Source organism: Hylobates moloch, unplaced genomic scaffold, assembly GCF_009828535.3.
Source record: "Hylobates moloch isolate HMO894 unplaced genomic scaffold, HMol_V3 SCAFFOLD_8, whole genome shotgun sequence".
Classification (NCBI taxonomy): Eukaryota; Metazoa; Chordata; class Mammalia; order Primates; family Hylobatidae; genus Hylobates; species Hylobates moloch.
This window is the reverse complement of record NW_026652283.1, coordinates 17,201,088-17,221,927: the sequence shown is the minus strand read 5'-3', so window position 1 is coordinate 17,221,927 and position 20,840 is coordinate 17,201,088. Positions and strand designations below refer to the sequence as shown.

At 36.8% G+C, this 20,840-nt stretch overlaps 1 protein-coding gene across 3 annotated transcripts in view; it reads right to left on the bottom strand.

Annotated features, from left to right (window-relative positions):
• Positions 1 to 20,840, bottom strand: part of PIK3C2G (phosphatidylinositol-4-phosphate 3-kinase catalytic subunit type 2 gamma) — a 398,295-nt gene that overhangs the window by 125,556 nt on the left and 251,899 nt on the right. For all 3 annotated transcript variants that reach the window (XM_032159742.1, XM_058442576.1, XM_032159744.2), the window contains 2 exons: positions 18,918 to 19,054; positions 16,877 to 17,046 (listed from right to left, as the gene is read on the bottom strand). In XM_032159742.1, the coding sequence (XP_032015633.1) occupies positions 16,877 to 17,046; positions 18,918 to 19,054 (307 nt within the window). The remainder of the gene's footprint in view (positions 1 to 16,876; positions 17,047 to 18,917; positions 19,055 to 20,840) is intronic.

The following is a 20,840-nucleotide window of genomic DNA, read 5'->3' as shown; positions in this document are numbered from 1 at the left end:
TTTAGTTTATCCAATATTTCATTTGAGCAACTGATAAAGTCAGTAAATAAAAGTATGCAAGCTTAAATCCCAAACTGAAAGACTTTAGTGTTTGAATAATGTATTTGTACCCCAAACTGAAACGTGGGACTTAGTAATAAGGCACATTTTGTTTTTATTATTAATATTATTTGTATTCTTTGAATTTCAACTATTTTTATTCCTAGGAAATATAATAATAACATTAATGTATATTTTTTAAATATTTCTAAAAGTTGTAGACTCCCATAATAGTGAATGGGAATAGAAGTAAAGACTACAAAGCACATTGGGGAATGTTTAAGCTTATACTGTTCTTGATATCACAAATGACCTACATTTCAGAGAGCACATTTTGCTGTTCAGCAGAAAGAACACAAGTCTCTTGTCTAATATCCATGAGTTAATTGAGAAGGCAAATTTGGAATCTTCATTGGATAGGATAGAACATTAGATAATTAAGCAACACAGAAAACCTCACATGTGCAATATAATGAGAACATGAGAGTGCATGTACTATTATAGAAAGAACATTTAACACCCTGTGAGATCTCCAAGCTCTCTGCAATTATTAACTAAAGACAGCCTTAGTTAGTCTTTTAAGTGTAAAACAATTTTTTTTCCTGGTTCAGTCTCTTGTAAATGCAATATATGTCCTAAATTAGAACCCTGGAAGTCCCTGATCATCAATAGATTAATAACTTTGGATACTAACTCTGGTTCCTCTCAGGCTCAAATACAGCATCTCTCTTATTTGATAAGGGTGGTTAAAACAACTATTATAAAATAACAATAGTGTTAAAACAACTATTTCTTCAGAATTATCAAGTCTCCTTTCCTAAGTATAATATATTGTGTCTGAATTCATAGTAGATCAGGATTTCATGAGGACAAGAAGAGGCTGATTTCAACTGCCCACTTTTTTTTTCTTTGAAGTTGAGTTTAGAGGAAAGAGCTCTTTGAGGAAAGAGCACAGCTATGTTTCACATGGAATTCCAGTGTATACTTGAAACAGAAGTAGTCTAGTCTGGATATGAGGAAAACATTAACAATGTTATAACTCTTGGGTGAAATTGAATTTTAAATACACATTAGGTTCTAAAATCAGGTTGAAGGTGAAAATCAAGAACAGCCTAAGTTAGCTGTAAAAACATTTAAATAACCCATAAAGTTACCATGTGCATAATCAAAATGTATGTATGAGGCATTGAATGTACATATTATCTCTTACTAAATTGAACCCCATAGCTGTTTCCCTCAGCAACAGAAGCAGGGCACTATTTCTTTAGTTGGATACTAGATAAAGTTCTTATACTAAGCTTATGTACAAATTTAGTCTAAAACTAAATTTAGAGTCAACGCTATGAGATCCTTTTATTGGCAAGCACATTGTACCTTAGACCAGCTGCGGAATCAGCATTCATGCCTTCCATCTTATGCTTGCTTTGTTCACAATGGGGCATTGGCTTACTGAGTGCGAGAGGGCAGAATCCTTACACCATGTAGGTGGATCCTTCCTTTATTCTTTTATTTCATCTCTCTCACAAACATTTTTCCCTTCTCAGTCATCCTGTACTCTTTTCATGTGAAAACCCACAAAGTCTCTCTTTGGAGAAAATTTATTTGTCATATCAGAGAAACTGTTTTTACTTATAATCGGGGTAGATATAAGGGAGCTATTCAAAAGAAATCATGCAATAAAACAGTAGAATGATGAGGTAAAGTCAAATAGGGAGAAGTAATGGTGAGAAAATGAGACTGATAAAACAAACTTTGTTTCTTGAAATGCTCTGTGTGAGTAAGTAAGAGTGCTTTGTAACATCCAAAGCACTATTTAAATGTGAGATGTAGTTTCCCTAGAATGGCTTTGTGACTGGCAGAAGACTTCACCCTCACATGAAGAGTAACCATCAGGTTAAAAAACAAAACCAAAACAAACAAACAACAAACAAAAAACCATTGGTAAATTTCCAGTTAGGGTTACAGAATATAGCACTTTCTTAATAAATTTATATTTAGAAAAATTGTACCCTCTTAGGTTCTCGGGTCAAGGAAAGTAAATGTGATGACATTTTCGGAATGATCCTACAATCAACTGAAATTGAACCTCTGCTCTATGCTTGGTGCTTAGGCTACAAAGATACCCTTAAAACTCACAGCTGGAGACATATTGGAAAGTATCCTTTCTAGATATTGGAAAGTTTCCTTTCTAGATATTGGAAAGTTTCCTTTCTAGAAAACTCAGATGATACAAAGGCCTGCTGTGAGTAAAAAGAAACCACCATGTTTCTGAGAAAGCAATTGTGAATAGCAGACCAATGAGAATCATCTAATTTCAAAGAAAACTAAGGTAGTAATTAAAGCATGCAGGAGATTATTATTACCTATCATTTGGATCACTGTGAATATTGTACTGAAGGAGAATGATTGGAGTAAGACACAATTACTCCTTTAATCTGTTAAGGGAGTTTTTTTGTTAAAAGATAGTTTTAAATTAGGAAGATTTAGAATATAAATACTGTAATACTCAAATTAGAAATTAAATTAATTTTTTAAAAAATCAGCGGTAATTAACTATTGAAAATAATATCAAAATCATTATAAACACAGGGAATTTTTGTGAATAGTATTGGGATGAAAATGCTGAGATTAATTATAGTAGGTAATTTGTTGTCTATTGGGATAAAACTTATAAAGTGTTTAAACAATGTTGTGATAAGACTGATATATGATATTTTGATCATCTGGGTGTAAATATTTCAATAGGAAAAGAACAGAGGTTGATTTTTATTTTGCTGAGTTCTGGAATCATTTTCTATCTCTTTAAAGTGGATTTATGTCCTGTTATGCAGAGATGAATATTTAATAGCTGGCTTACTTTGTTTCCTTAGGAAAAAAACTCTGATTTGTGGCATTTGCCAATTTTATGTGGTGTAAATACTCCCATTATGGCTGATTTTAGGCTATCAATGTGATGTCATTAAATACAGAATTGAGAAGAAGTACACACAATTGGCTCTTGCAAGACAGTATGGGCCAGGTACAGCATACCTCTGCTTGTATCTGAAATTGCATTAGAAGTTAGGGATGACTTGATGAAATACCTCCCAATCTAAACCTGACAAAAAGTGTGATCCAGTCTGTCAGTCAACAAGCCTCAAACTCAGAGAACTTAAAGGACTAATAGTTCAATTTATGAACTTCAATATACAGATTTTTTTTTTTTTTGAGATGAGGTTTTGCTCTTGTTGCCCAGGTTGGAGTAACAGTGGTGCAATCTTGGTTCATTGCAAACTCTGCCTCCCAGGTTCAAGCGATTCTCCTGCCTCAGCCTCCCGAGTAGCTGTGATTACAGGTGCTAGCCACTATGCTCAGCTAATTTTTTGTATTTTTAGTAGGGACAGGGTTTTATCATGTTGGCCAAGCTGGTCTCAAACTTCTGACCTCAGGTGATCCGCCTGCCTTGGCCTCCCAAAGTGCTGGTATTACAGGCATTAGCCACCAGGTCCGGACCAATATACAGATTTTTTTAAAGTAGCAAAAATATACTTAGATAATTTTAAATAAAAGAAAAAACAATTACCCAGAGATGTAACTAATTTCTCATCACTTCATTTGGAACACTTACATTAATTGCAACAAACTTTTATAAATCCCTCACTTAGTGCTGGACCCTCTTCTAAGAATTTTACTGATATCAATTCATTTAATCTTCAAAAAAAATCTGTTTTATAAACAAGAAAACTGAGGCACAGGCTGGGTGGGTGGCTCATTCCTGTAACCCTAGCACTTTGGGAGGCCAAGGCAGGTGGATCACCTGAGGTCAGGAGTTTGAGACCAGCCTGGCCAACATGGCAAAATCCTCTCTCTACTAAAAATACAAAAAAAATTAGCCAGGCGTGGCGGTGGGCACCTGTAATCCCAGCTACTTGGGAGGCTGAGGCAGGAGAATCACTTGAACCTGGGAGGTGGAGGTTGCAGTAAGCCAAGATTGCGATGTTGCACTTCAGCCTGGGCAAAAAGGTTGGAACTCTGACTCAAAAGAAAAAAAAAAAAAAAAAGAAAGAAAACTGAGGCACAAAGAAGCTACTAGTTTAAGGTCACACCATTAACATATACTAATACAGGATTAAAATAACACATTGGAAGAGTGACATCAACAAAGTGACAAAGATTTCTGTGGCCTCACTACCCCCATACCCAGAAATTCAATTAGCAACCATCCACAGGCGAGAATACCACCCTGAATATCCTAAAACTTGAGAGTGAAGCTGAGACACCCTTTGGACTGCAGAATCAAGAAGGGCCATGATTACACAGTAAAAGAAATGGTTCTCTTTGATTGTGTCACCCCTCCTTCAAGCTAGCACAGCATCATCCACAGATAATTTCCCTGGACCCATAGTTTCTACAGAGACCAATGTGAGTTGGAGGCACACATTCAGTCTTCCCACTTTTCTGGGACCCTTTGCAGGAGGCTCACTCCTGTCTTGTCTCAAAGGAAATGCTGGGAGTACCAATAGGGTTAAACCACCTGGGTTCATTTAGAGAAAAAGAATAGGAGTGGGGCTCTCAGCCACCAGCACACAGATTGTGGGGGTTGCTCTTCATCTGGCCAGTGGAGGTACCATACCAGAGAGACTAGCAACAACATCGTAATGAAGAAAACATAGTTCATGGATATTTCATGGTCCAATCCTTAGGCAGCTTCCCCACACAGCCGAGATGCTCTCATAAGTCTTCCCTGGGTTGACAGGCAACTGTAGATCAGTGATTGTCCATGGAGAAAGCATCCGAACTTGCTCAATCCTACCAGTGGAGAGGTAATCTATGTTTCAGTACTCAAATTTAGTTTTCCCCATACTGGGGAGGAACTGCAGATCAGTGATTATCCACAGAGTATCTGGCCCTGCCAAACTCTGGCCATGAAGAGGTGAGCCAACTAATTTCAATGCTTGCATTAAGTCTTTCCCAGACTTGGAGGCAACTGCAGATTAGCAGTTACCCATGGAGGGAGCATTTGGCCCTACCCAATCCTAGAAATGAATAGGTAATCCAACTGAGCCCAATGCTCTTGTTGTCTTCCCCATGCTAGGAGCCACCTACAGATCAGTAGTTACCTATAAATGAAGTATTTGGCCCTGCACAACTTCAGCTGCAGAGCAGTGATCCTACCAATGTTGCTACCAGCTGGCCCAACCAGAATTCTAGGTTATACTAAATAGTAAAGCTCTATCACCATCAAAAAACACAAACAAAGACTGGAAGAGGTGATGATGTCCTCACATATGCAGGCACCAATATAAGGACACAAGGATTATTAAAAAAATCACGGAAATATGACACTGCTAAAGGAAACTAATAAAATGCCAGTAACAGACCACGAAGAAATGGAGTACTATGAAATGTCTGATAAAATATTCAGAATACTCCTCTTAAAGCAGTTCAAGGTACTAAAAGAAAATTCAGATAGAAAATTAAGTGAAATATGGAAAACAAAAGAATATATCTTACAAAGAAATATAAAAAATATCAAAAACCCAAATAAAAATTCTAGAGATAAAGAATACAATAACTGAACTGAAAAAGTTATTAGAAAGCTTCAACAGTAGACATGATCAAGCAGAAGAAAAAAACAGTGAGCACAAAGACAGGACATCTGAAATTATCCAATCAGAGAAACAAAAAGAAAAACATAATGAAAAAGAATGAAGAAAGTTTATGAGAATTAAGAGACAGTATCAAGTGAACTAACCTTCAAATAGTAGGAGTTCCTAAAGGAGAGGAGAGAGAAAAGGGCCTAGAAAGCATATTTAATAAAATAATGATGAAAAATTTCTCAAATCTGAGGAAAGATGACAACATTCAGATATAGAAAATTCAGAAGTCATCAATTAAATTCAACTCAAAGAGGAAATCCCCAAGACATCACACTCCAATTATCAAAAATCAAAGGTAAGGAAAGAATACTAAAAGCAACAACATATAAAGAAGATATCACATTCGATGGACTACAAATATGACTTTAAACAGATTTTGCAGCAGAGACCCTGCAAGCCAGGAGAGAATAGGATGATATATTCAAATTGCTGAAGAAAAAAAAAAAACCTGCCAACAAGAATACTTTACCTGGCAAAGTTGTCCTTCAGAAATGAGGGAAAAATTAAAAACAAAAGCTAATGGAGTTCATCACCACTAGCCCTGCTTTACAGGAATTGCTAGCGGGAGTTATTTAAGTTAAAATAAAAGTCTGCTAATTTATAACAAAAAACAAATGAAAGCGAGAAAAAAGTCTCAATGGTATAAATGATGCATATCCATACTCATAATTCTCTAACACTCTAAGGGTGGTGTGTAAAGCAGTTTTAGAGAGTTAGAAGAAAAAGCTATTAAAAACAACTGCTAAAGTAAATTGTTAAAAGATACAAATTAGGGGCAGGGCCAAGATGGCCAACTAGAAGCAGTGGCTATCAGAGGCTTCCATTGAAAAGAACCATAACAGTGTGCGAATCCTGCACTGGCAATTAAGGTATCCAGGTTCTGTCATTAGAACTGACTAGGCAGCTGGCGTGACCCACAGAGAGGAAGGAAGAGCAGTATGGTTCAATGGGCCACCTGAGAGCCACATAGGACAGGGCAGCCCTCACCCCCCAGCCAAGGGAGGTGGTAAGTGAGCATGCTACCCTGTATGGGAAACCATGCTTTTTCCATGGAACTGTGCAACCCATGAATTGGAAGATCCCACACCAGGGGGGCCTAGGGTCCCAACCATGGAGCCACACAGATTCTCAACAGCCACTCAGCTAAAATCTGCTTAAACCTGATGAGCTCCTGGGAGGAGAGGTGGCCAGCACCACAGCTGCAGTTGCCTGCTGTCTAAGTAAGCCCTGTGAGGCCCCTGTGGGAGAGGCAGCAGTCGACACTGGGACAGAGAACTACCTAACAAACTAAGATCCCAGGGTGGGGGATGGGCGGCAGCCATCTCTATAGCTCCAGGCTGCACTCCCCATTCCTAACCCCCCACCCCTCCCGGCTGGAGCCAAGGAGGCTGGAAAGCTTGGTCTCAAGAGGTATCCCCCACAGCCCAACACACAAGCTGTGGCAGACTGTGGCCAGAATGCCTCTTCATGCCTGACCCTGACCCACTCCTACTCACTGGGCAGGGCCTCCCTGCAGGAACTCCAACAACTCCAGCCAGGGGCTTGGGGACAGAACTCTAATCTCCCTGGGCCTGAGCCCCTAAGAGGAGGGGTAGCCACAGATTCGGCAGGCCAGCAGACTTAGTCTTTCCTCCTGCTAGTTCTGAAGAATTGGGCAGCCCAGATCAGATGAGTGGGTTTTCCCCACAGTGAAGCACAGCCCCTCTACCACGGGACAGTCAAAGTGCTTCATTAAACGGATCCTGCTCCCCATGCCACCCAACCGGGTGAGACCCACCAACAGAGGTTGTCAGACACCCAATACAGGAGCATTCCTAATGGCATCAGGTCAGTGCCCCTCGAGGTCAGAAATCACAGGAGAAGGCACAGGCACCCACCTTTGCTGTTCTTCAGCCTTCTCGAGTGACATCTCCATACGTGGGAGTTACCAGATGAACAGAGCCTGAAGTGAACCCCCAGCAAACTGCAGCAGCCCTACAGAAGAGGGATCTGACCATTAAAAGAAAAACGAACATTCATTTATTTGCCATAACAAATAAATGAATTCAATAAAGTTGCAGGACACAAAATCAATACACAAGATTAGTAGCAATTCTATATGCCAGTAGAGAACTACCTGAAAAAGACATCAAAGAGGCACTTCCTTTCACAGTGGTCACAAAAAAGTAAAATAGAAATAAATTTAACCAAGGAGGTAAAAGATCTCTGCAATAAAAACTATTAAGCATTAAAGAAAGAATTCAAAGAAAACAAAACAGTAGAAAGACCCTGTGTTCCGGGATTGAAATAAAATCAATAAAGAAATATTGCATGTAGATTATACTTTAGACCAAATACAAAACATTCCATCCAATAGCAGTAGGATACCCATTCTTCTCAGGTGCACGTGAAACATTCTCCAGGATAGATCGTGTAAGGTCACAAAAGAAAACAACAAATCCAAGGTGATTGAAATTATATTAAGTATATTTTTGGATCACAATGCTGTAAAACTAGAAATCAACTACAGGACAAATTTGGAAAATATTCAAATACATGGAAATTAAACAACATGCTCATAAACAACCAATGGGTCACAGAAAATATAAAAAATACATGGAGGCAAAAATAAAAACAAAACAGACTAAAGCATATCGCGTGCAGCAAAAGCAGTTCCAAGTGGGAAATTCATAGCAATAAATGTCTATGTCAAAGCAGAAGAAAAATCACAAATAAACAATGTAACGTAACACCTCAAAAGTCTAGAGACAGAAGAACTACCTTAGTTCAAAGCTGGCAAACAAAAGGAAATAACAAAGACCAGAGCAAAAATTAATGAAATAAGTACTAAAAAACAACAGAAAAAAAAATGACAATTGTTTTTTGAAAAGATAAACAAAATACAAAATACAAACCGTTTACTAGATGGTTTGTATTTTGTAATAAACCGTTTACAAGACGGTAATACAAACTGTTTACTAGACTAGGAAAAAAAGAAAGACTATTCAAATAAATGAATCAAAAGTGAAAGAGGAGACATTATAACTGATGCCACTGTAATAGAAAGGATCATTAAAAAATGGGATGAGCAATTACATGCCAAAAAATTGGATAACCTCGAAGAATTGGATAAATTCCTAGACACATATAATCTACAAAGACTGAATCAGAAAGAAACAGAAAATCTGAATAGCCCAATAATGAGTAAGGAGATTGGATCAGTAATAAAAAGTCTCTCATCAAAGAAGAGCCCACAACTGTACAGCTTTACTCCTGAATTCTACCAAACATAAAAAAAAAAAGAATACCAATTCTTTTCAAACTCTTCTGCAAAATTGAAATAGAAGAAATTCTTTCAAACTCATTTTACGAGACTAGCATGATCTTGATAACAAACCCAGAAAAGCACACTACAAGAAAAGAAAATTACAGGCCAATATTTCTAATTAACATAAATGCAAAAATACTCAAGAAAATATTATTAGAAAGCTGAATTCCAGAACACATTAAAAGAATCATTCACCATGGTCCAGAGGGATTTACCCTGGGATCCAAGGATGGTTCAACATACCCAAATGAATAAATGTGATACACTAAATTTACAAAATGAAGGATAAAAATAACATCATCATCTCACTGGATGCAGAAAAATCATGTGACAAAATGTAACATAACTTCATGATAAAAACTCTCCACAGATGAAGTATAAAGGATATGTACCTCAGGACAATAAAGGCCATATATGACAAACTCATAGCTAACTTTATTCTCAATGGTGAAAAGTTGAAAGCTTTTCCTCTAAGATCAGAGACAGGACAAGGATGCCCATTCTTACCACTTCTTTTCAGCATAGTACTGGAAGTTGCCAGAGCAGTTAGGCAAGACAAAAAGAAAATTGAAGGCATCCTAATAGGAAAGGAAGAAGTGAAATCGTTTCTATTTGCTGATGACATGATATATATAGAAAATCCTAGACTCCACTAAAGAACTGTTAGAACTGATAAAGGAATTGACTAAAGTTGCAAGACACAAAACAAACATACAAAAATCAGTAGCATTTCTATATACTAATAATGAACTATCTGGAAAAAAATTAAGAAAATCCCATTTATGGTGGCAACAAAAAAATCAAATACTTAGGTGCAAATTTAACCAAGGAGATAAAGGACTTCTATAGTGAATACTGTAAAACACAGATGAAAGAAATTGAAAAAACTTAAATGAAAATATTTTCTGTGTTCATGGATTGGAAGAATTAATATTTTTTAAATGTCCATATTACCCAAAGCAATCTACAGATTCAGTGCAATTCCTATAAAAACCAGATGTCATTTTTTTTTCACACAAATGGACAAACAATCCTTATTATGGAACCACAAAAGATCCCAAGCAGCCAAAACAATCTTGAGCAAAAAGAACGAAGCTAGAGGAATCACACTACCCAACTTCAAGACATATTATAAAGTGATTGTAATCAAAACAGCATGGTCCTGGCATAAAAATAGACACATTGAACAAAAGGGAACAAGATAGAAAACCCAGAAATAAACCCATGCATTTATGGTCAACTTGTTTTTGACAAAGGTGCCAAGAACACATGATGGAAAGAAGACAGTCTTTCAATAAATTGTGTTTGATAAACTGGATATTCACATGAAGAATAAAATTAGGACCTTAGCTTACATCACCCACAAAAAACAGCTCAAAATGGAGAAAATACTTAAATATAAGACTTGAAACTATAAAACTGCTAGAAGAAAACATAAGGGGAAATCTCCATGACATTGGTCTTAGCAATTTTTTTTTTGGATAAGACCCCAAAAGCACATGCAACAAAAGCAAAAATAGACAAATGGAAGGCATCAAACTAAAACACTTCCACTCAGTAAAGGAAACAATTAGCAAACTGAAGAGATGGCCCATAGAATCGGAGAAAATGCTTGCAAACCATTTGTCTGATAATGGGTTAGTATCCAAAACATATAAGAAACTCAAATAACTTAATAGCAAGAAAACAAATAAACTGGTTAAAAAATAAGCAAAGAACCCAAATAGACATTTCTCAAAAGAAGACATACAAATGGCCAATAAGTACATAAACTGCTAAGCATCACTAATTATCAAGGAAATGTGATTAAAGCCACACTGAGAAACCACCTCACATCTGTTAGAATGGGTTTATCAAAAACATGAAAGATTAAGTGTTGGAGGGGGTTTAAAAAAAGGGAAATTATGCAATGTTTGTGAGAACATAAATTAGTACAGCAACTATGGAAAACAATATGTAGTTTCCACTAGAAACTAAAAATAGAACTACCATATGACCGAATAATCTCGCTTCTGGGTATTTATTCAAAAGAATGGAAATCAATATGTTGCGGGAATGTCTTCACTCTCATATTCTTTGCAGTATTGTTCACAATAGCCAAGATATGGAAACAAATAAATGTCCATCAATGGATGAAGAGATAAAGAAAATGTAGTACGTACACACGATGAAATACTATTTAGTTTTAAAAGAGGGGAAATTCTGTCATTTATGACAACATGAATGAATCCAGAGAGCATTATGCTAAGTGAAATAAGCCAACCACAGAAAAAAATCACATGATCTCACATACATACGAAATCTAATAAAGTTTAATTTGTAGGAGTAGAATGGTGATTATCAGAGTCTTAGGGAGTGAAGAGTTGGGGGAATGGGGAGCTGTTGATCAAAGGGTATAAAGTTTCAGATAGACAGTAGGAATAGACTTTTAGATCTATTGTCCATCAGCTGACTACAGTCAATAGTAATGTATCATAAATGTAAAAATAATAGAGTAAATTTCAAATGTCTCACCATAAAAAAGTGATAGGTAAGCAAGGTGGTGGCTGTGTTAACTAGTTTGATTTCATCACATTGTATCTCATAAATGCACACAATTATGATCTGTCAATCATAAATAACATAAATAATAACTTTTTCAAAAATAAAAATAAAAACAAAACAAAAACACACAGTCTGTCTCCAGCGTACCTGACCTTAAACACTGGTCATATTACCCTTTAAAATTATCTAGAAAGAAAGGTACAAAAAACACTTAATGCAAGGCTAGCATGAGCAAAGCGAAAGGCCATATAGAATATGAAAACACAGTCTAGTCTAAAAAATGAAAGTATGAAATAAAGAGCTAGGAGAGCAGCAAACATCGGTAATGAATGTTTTTCTCAATTTCTCCTGCTTTATAAGAGCATGTAATTATCAAGAAATTATTGAGTTGAAATTTTGAGTTTATTACTACAGTGAAATCTTTTATGCAATGAAAAATCACTCTGTAGAAATCATTGTTATAGTGGAATTGAGTGCAAAATTGTGGATGCATAATTTGTTGGCCACTTTAATTTGTATCTTGGTGAAAGAAAATTAAAAAATGAAGATAGGTCGGGCACTGTGGCATATGCCTATAATTCCAGCATTTTGGGCCGAAGTCCAAATTGCTTGAGCCTAGGAGTTGAAGGCCAGCCTGGGCAACATGGTGAGACCCTATCTCTAAAAAATAATAAAAAAGTTAGCTGGGTATGGTGGTGCATGCCTCTGGTCCCAGCTACTTGGGAGGCTGAGGTGGGAGGATCGCCTGAGTCCAGGGAGGTAAAGGCTGCAGTGAGCCATGATTGTGCCACTCCAGCCTTGGCGACAGAGTGAGACCCTGTCCTCAAAAAAAAGAAGATAATAATTAGGCAATAGTTCAAAAGAAAAACCAACTGGTTTCAGAGAGCTGGAGAAATTCCTTATTGTTTCCATTATAAAGATTAGCCAAATTTTCCCCAGAATCATTAAGTGATACTTCAGTTGTTCTTTGATTTAATCTGATGGTATAAATTCTCTTTATCTAGTCTCACAGCTAAAGCCAGTAGGAAGGGATCATTTGTTTATATGCAGGATGTGAAACCCTTCATAATCATAACTGAGATTTATTTTTTCTCTCTTAGAAGTTTTAAAGTTTATGGGAGCCTCAGAGTTGGTCTGAGTATTGAAATAGAATTTCCAGATTCCTAGAGAACTGAATTCAGAGGAATTGTTCAGGGACACCTGGGCATAGATTCCAAATGAGAGAGTGGCTTGGCTGACTCAATTTAATTCAAGAGCCAGGAGAGCTCAATGTCTGTAACATATCCTAAAGAGAGTAACACAGATGCTTAGCGTGAGATATTCTGGAATGGCGATGTAAGCATGAGTATAAAGGGCAGCAGCCCAGTGAGAAATGTTTTTTTCTCAAGATCCTTCTTATAAGAATATCACCTCTTTACTGTGTTAGTTAATACACAATGAATTAGTTAATATATGTTAACAATATTTTGTAACTGGGCGCAGTGGCTCACGCCTGTAATCTCAGCACTTTGAGAGGCCGAGGCGGGCAAATTGTCTGAGGTCAGGAGTTCGAGACCAGTCTGGCCAACACGGTGAAGCCCCGTCTCTACTAAAATACAAAAAAATTAGCCAGGCATGGTGGCATGTAATTACACCTACTCAGAAGGCTGAGGCAAGGGAATTGCTTGAACCAGGGAGGTGGAGATTTCAGTGAGCTGAGATTGTGCCACTGCACTCCAGCCTCGGTGACAGAGCGAGACTCCATCTCAAAAAATAAATAAATAAAAATAAAAAAGCAATAATAATAATAATAATATTGTGTAAACCATAAAAAGTTATACAAATGCTTTTCCCTTCCATGTTTTTAAGAAATAGACAATAGAAGAAACACATGTATCTGTACATATAAACTCTATGCTTCCAGTGGGTGCAGCATTTTAATTAAAGACTATGACCTAGGGTTATTGTTGGTTGGTATTGGAGCATTATATGATCTTGTCAGACTATGGGACGTTATGACAGTCCTAGGGCATGATTTATAAATCTGGTTTTGTATATTATGGGGGGGTGTTATTAAACTCATTTATGCCTAGTGTTCCATTACTGAAAGGCTAAGCTTTTGGGAGTTATTTATATCCTACTGTTCAAGGTCATTGCTAAGGTCTGATTTTTCACAAAAAATTTGCAACCTCCGGCATAAGTGGGTTAATACATCTGAGTAAGTGTACAGAAACTAGGTGTGGGCTAGGTTTCTCTCTAAAAACGGGGCCCATAACATAATAAATGTGGGACAAATAAGCATGTTCATTTATCCTAGGGGAACACAAAGGTCCTACTTATAGGACCTATAAGACTTGTAAAAGGACTTTTGCGTACCTAAAAAACAATAAGAACAAACAATGAACCTAGTATGGAAGAAGTTAGCTGTCCTACAAAACGACATTCTGTGAATTCCAGAAACTGAACGAGCTTAGGAGGAGAAATATTAGATGCTTCCTACAATTCAAAAGATAGTGTAATAGATATAGTTCAGTTTTACCATTAAACAAACTTAGGACAAATGTATCAGCATTGAGAAAGTAATCCAAGGAGACACTGCCGATGAGCCTTATGGGAGCCACCAGCGGACATAAAATCTTAGAAACAATAATCCGTATGGCTCATGGAGCTACAGCTGGCCTCCTTAGCTGGTGGTTAATAACTAATATTCTCAAAGGAAGACAGTGGCAACTTCATTTTCATTCATCCTATCAATAATTATTGAATGGTTGATGATTGGTTTATTGGCTGCTTAATTCAGCAGAAAATATTAAGAACCAATTATGAGTGTGGCTGTATGCTGGGCACATTTTTAATTGACCTATGATGCTGCCTAAGAAGGGTTTAAAATTGCCAGACTCTAGAAGTAGCAGTAGCTGCTGTAGCATCAACAAGCAACCAACCTGGAGCTTGATCTTCTCTACAGACCCTGGTATATGAACTTACCATACTGTTTTAATAATCTTTTCTTTACTTTTTTATGTCTGCCAGCTGGAACTTTTTCTGTAGAGCCGAAATATCTTTTTTCATTTTAAACCACTCACATGAACAATACAGAAGCCAATGGAATAAATGAATAAGGGTACCCCAAATTGCCAGTGTACAATACATCAAAATTAAAAAAAAAGATGTCCAAACTGAATCTTTGAATTTTTAGAAAAAGGTAGAGTTCAGGAAAAAGCTGTTACATGAATAAATTTTATATACACTCAAGTACGTTAATTGACATTTGTCCCTCATAGGCTAGGTATCCCTCCTCTATGACGTTCTCATGGTATGTACATTTCTCTATCTCTGCTCTTATAACATTTTATAATAATCATTTATGTGTCTGTATTTGCAGTACTTGAAAGAGTATCCCTAACTTTCATGGTAAATGCATATTAATTATCTTTGTATCTCCAATGTTTACCACAGTCCTTGGCACACAGACCATTCCCAGTGGACATTTAAGAAGTGAATGAAGGCCAGGCACGGTGGCTCACGCCTCTAATCCCTGCACTTTGGGAGGCCGAGGCAGGAGATCACTTGAGGCCAGGAGTTCAAGACCAGCCTGGCCAACATGGTGAAATCCCATCTCTACTAAAAATACAAAAATTAGCCAGGCGTGGTGGCACACTCCTGTAGTCCTAGCTACTTAGGAGGCTGAGGCAGGAGAATCGCTTGAACCTAGGAGGTAGAGGTTGCAGTCAGCCAAGATCGTGCCACTGCATTCTAGCCTGGGTGACGGAGTAAGACTCCATCTCAAAAAAAAGAAAAAGAAAAAGAAGTGAACGAATATGTGGTGAATTTTTCAAGGCTATGTATTAAAGAAAGCAATGTATTGAAAGTAACAAAAAGTAAAATAATCCATTTGTATATATCATGTAGTTTATGCTGGCATTTTAATGCCAGGTTATGGCCATCTGGTATAAATTCGATCACATTATCTTGTAAGAAATATTATTATTTCTTATATTGATGGGCTGTTCTCAGGCAAAAGTGACTAATTAGTCTTTGGAATGGCTTGATCCTATTTCTACCTTCATATGAAATATATTTTTAAAGATTTTCAGTGTTCAACCTCTGATTTCCTTACTTTCGGCTTAAATAAAATGAAACAAAACCTATTCATCTATCAGTATTTCTTATTTCAGTAAATAATATAATTATTCAGTCATTTCTAAGATAAAACAACCTAGGTATCATCCTTGAATGTTTTCTTTTCTTCTCTGACCTTCTGTGCCCCTCCTCCAGTTCATTAATCACAGCCAACGTCCAATTAGCAGATCCTGTGGCTCTGTCTTCAAAATATATTCTGAATCTCTCGGTTTTTACTACTTCTACTTTTACTGGTCTCACTTTATTGCAGTAGTCTCTTCACTGGTCTCCATTACACAAGGTATCAAGGAAAGCTTTTGAAAACCACTATAGTTGAAAAGTTTCTCCTGAACTTAAAAAATAAAAGCCACACTCTATATGCCCTCTGTGCCCTACCTGATTGGGCCTCCACCAAACTCTTCACCCTTACCTCCTACTGCCTGCCCCTCTCCATCGCATCTCCAGACTCCAGGTCTTCTTTCACTGGAACATGCCATGCTCATTTCTGTGCTCGCTGCTATTATATGTGCTGTTCTTTCTTCCTGGAATACTCTTCTCATGGATCTCCATGAGGTGGTCATACGGACACAGCTCTTTGTCATGTCTTCCGAGATGCCTCTTTAAAATAGTATCCCCACTCCAGTTACTTTCTATTCCATTTCTCTGCCTTAGTTTTCTAAAATAACTTCTCATTTTCTCGTGTCATTTCTTAGCTTGTAAACTTGTTTAATGTCTGTCACCCCTACTCGAAAGAGATCAGGGTTTGTGTCTGTCTTGTTTACTGTTGTATCCTTGAATAGTAGGTATTCCCTAAATATCTGTGGAATGATGTAAGGCCAGTTCAGTGTGGGAAGTAAGCTAGTATTAATATGTGTAGACCAGTGATGATTTGCTATGAGCAATATATCAGATGTTTTGAGATCATCAATTCATACCTCATTGTCCATTCAAGGTTCATAAGGAAACAAAAAATATTATTTCAAACGATTCAGACTAAAACAGGATTAGCTGCTTCTCATGGGGGAAGACCAGTTTAGTCTACTACCAATTTGAGGAAATCAAATTTGTTGCATTAAAAATCTACTTTAAAACTTTTCTTCAATCTTATTAGATATATTATCATGTTTATATTACCTTGGGGGATTTGAGAGATGGGAGCAAGTCATCAGCAGGGCTTCTATGCAATTACATGTTATACATATTGCTTAGGACATTGCTTAATTACTGTAATAAACATTTGTGCACTGACCTTTTTATCCCTCCAAATGTTTGTGCATGACCTAAGAATTTTCCAAAGTCAATATGAAACATGTGGCCCGACTTTGTCAGCATGATATTATCATTGTGACGGTCACATACTCCCAGGATGAATGTTACCACGCACCAGCCAGCACAGGAGTAGAAAAAGTTCCTCAAGGCCTAATTCATTGAAAAACAATCATACAAAAATAACAACAAAAAATGAGCAAATGCGTTAGCATCAGAGGTAATCATAAAAAGTAAGTGATAAGAAGCAAAATTACATAATCAGGAAAAATTTCTACATCTCAGTGGACAGAAGGGTACAGTTAAGCAGCTGATTCTTGATCTGCTACAGAAGAATATAAAACAATTGTTCTTTAGCCTAATAGATGAATGTTTTCACTGAAACTGTGGAAAATATCTCCTTCATTCGGATGGAGCTAATTTTCACTGGTTCACTAGAGAGGTTTCCTAGTGTGATTTTTCGATACCTCAAATATACAATATTGAATGATTTTTTTTCAAAGTAAAAGGAGGAACAATACGGCCCAATATTGCCTATTCCCAGAGGAATTTTAAAATATCAATGGTTGAATATTTGAAATTTTAGAATACAGAGAAAGCTATACTGAGAAATCTGTAACATTTTATGTGTATTTTTACAAATAGGTCATCAATGTAGTTGATGTCTAAAGCTGTTTGTTATAGGACATATATATCAGTGAATGCCTGTGTGGGTGGAAGATTATCATTAAGTCAATTTGTGCTTATGTTTCTCTAATGAACAGACATTTCTTTCCAAAAATACACTTTGTGTCCAAAATGGTCTCCTGGGTATACATCATGTCATCAACTTGGTGGTGTAACCATGAGTGACTGGTTGGGACAAGGTTATGGGTCTCCTAGCATGGAGGGGCTGCCTTGATGCACTGAAGGCTAGGTCACCAAGCTGTATGCTAGGGTGCCTTAGTTCTAGGTCTCCCACATGCCTAAGCAAGTCACTTAATTTGTCAATCCAAATATTCTTCACTTAGAAAGTGAAAATAATAAAATATGTCCTTCATATGGTGGTTTTGAAGAGCGATGTATTTGGAAACAACGTAACCACAAGGATTAATGCAAAACTGAAGTTATAATTTTGGGAAGAGCTAAAAAGTAGACTTCAAGATAATTTTATCTAATTATTTATTATTTGGCCTGTAAAGCTTGTATTTTGCTCTAACGCAATGTTATGGAAGTGTGGAATAGATGAACTCTGGGGTCTTTTTTTGTCATGGCCTTTTTATCATGGGTAGGGTGACCAATCATCCCAGTTTACCCAGGTCCGAGGAATTTCTCAAAATAAGGGGATTTCAGTGCACAGGATAGTACCAAGCAAATCTAATGGTGCATTTTTGCATGAATTAGCATTTAGGTGCTCCTTCCTCTGGGTGGACCCAGCTGTACTAGATAATAGCTTGGCAAGTGGAACAAGGCCTGGTTCTGGCCACACTCATCTCCTTAGCCAAGATCCCTAATATAGGGCAGAACCTGCACAACTGTACACTGCAAGCCAGATACCAGAATGAAGTAAACGTTGAGAAAAAGTGTTTGCAGTCAAATAAAACAGTACATTTGGTAAAATTATGACATACATAAACTCTATTTTGCATTTTGCAAACCATTAAGAAAATGGGAGACGAAAAAGTAGAGAATGGCAGAAGAAATGTATTGCACAGAAAAGAAGCGATATTTATAGAAATTGGAGATTACTTAAAGGAGGTAATTTCAAGGGGTATTGTTTCTGGGGTAAGATTGATGTCAGGATGGCAGCTGAGCAAAAAAAAATCTTTATTGATAACCAGGAATTTCATCCAGAAACTAAATAAAATACAGAAACTTTTATGTAGTTAATACATCATTTAAACTGGGTCATTGTTACTGGGCTGATGATTGAATTAGAACTCAAAGTGCACTTAATTTACTTTTCTACAAATCAGAATCTCTAATGAACCAGAGTATATTCTTATTTAAGTACATTATTTAAAATGATCTGCAGCAGAACAAACCTTTTCATAATCTGCCTTTAAGTGGTTGTGCTGACCGAACCACTTTTTAATTGTATTTTCTTTCAATGGTCCTATCAGTCCAGAATGGCGATGAATCTTTGCTAGGGTCACAGCATCAGGTACCATCTGCACCAATCCTGGTAGAGAGAAAAAAGATTACAGAGACAATTCCTTCATCACAGGATGAGGGAGACTTAGGAAATATAACAACAATAGCTTCCAGCAGTACTGGATTACCCCTTTCCTTTTCAAATCTTCTTTTCTGGAGGAGGCTTATCTAGATGCGCCTCTTTCTAATTCTTCCCAAAATCCTGGAGAACAATGAGGCTACTTGTGTTTGGATCAGATTTATCAGAAGCAGCATTAATATTTTTTCTAGAGCTATGGTAGCAAGCCAATCTTGATGATGAACAGAGACCCCACTGAGTAGTGAATTAATTATCACATGGCCGGTGCACTCATTTACAGTCTAAGGGAGGACATTTAAGCTTGGATAACAAACATATTTACAATTTAAGGGAGCCAAATACACTCTCCATAACAAACATTGCATATGTATTATAAAAATCAATGTTCAGGTTAAAAAAAGCTTCACAGTTGAATGTTACATTTCCAGGAGTGAACAGAATAACTCAGCAGTGAACATCTAGAGAGCCACCTGCTCCTTCCTTCTCAGTCAACATTAAAGAGAAACTACAATAGTAATTTTTTTTTTAAAGGGAGCATATACTGATTGAACTTAAATAGGAACTTTGCTCCGCTGGCCATATATCCATCAAGGCTTTTTTTTATTGTGCTCGTAAGGTTATTGGAATGTAAATATTTGCAAACCTTCTGATTTTTATACTGTACAGAACAGCAATTTAGATCCAGTACCTCAAGCTCTCTCAGGGATAATGGCTACAAAACCACCCACAAAGTACAGTATTATAAATAAAGTCATTAAAATAAATTAAAGTCTCGAGTTTATGATTTCCATAGTCTCGACAATTGCAAGAGTTGCAAACTCAAATTCCCAGAAAGACCAGGGACACAATATAACTATATGAACAGAGAGATGGTTGCGTTTTTTAAATTGACCATTTAATGATCTACCTGAAAAGCATTCAAATTAAACAACATTAAAGTAGATTATGGTGGTGATAAACAAAAGACTTAGCTGTGCTGAATTTGGTCAGGTGTAGCTAGTTTGCAGCCTTAATTTCTCTTAACATCTGATAGTCCTGTTGTGATCATTGGGCACCTACATTTGTGGATCAGAAGGAAACTTCACATCCCAGAGACAGGTCCTGGGAATATCCATAGTATCATGACACTTCTCCCTTCTCTCCTAATAGTATTCAGCTATTGCCCGGGTTTTCTCATGTGTGTTAAGGGAGATAGCAGATTTAAAACATTTAATGTCAGTAGGTGATGCTTTTTAATCCTGAAAATTTCCCTCCTCATTTTTTCCAGTTCCTCTATTTAATACTTCCTGAAGGAAGTCACTTTCTACATGGTTGCTGAGTGTTTCAATGCCATCTTACCTTTGACCATGCCCAAAATTAGGATTTAGATGATTGCATCTTTTTGGATACTTTGCTGCAGCAATGTCAATAGCTTTTCCAACTACATTGATCTAGGGAGTTAATGCTTGCTAAATCCCAAGCCACTGATCACAGGCCTTGAATTGCTGACTTTCCAGAAAACCTTGTATCTAATTTATAGCAATCATGGTGGCTAAATTCTGCTCATTAATTGAAATCATAAATTACATTTTATACATTTTAAGCTAGTATATGTCATACACTATTCAAATTCTTCGAACATAATTCTGTGTACATAGAGTAATATGTGTGGTTTCATTCTTATAGTCCTCTAATGCAGCAGCATTTCTCAAATTTTAATGCAACAAATAACTGTGTGGTATGATTTAGTTCTATG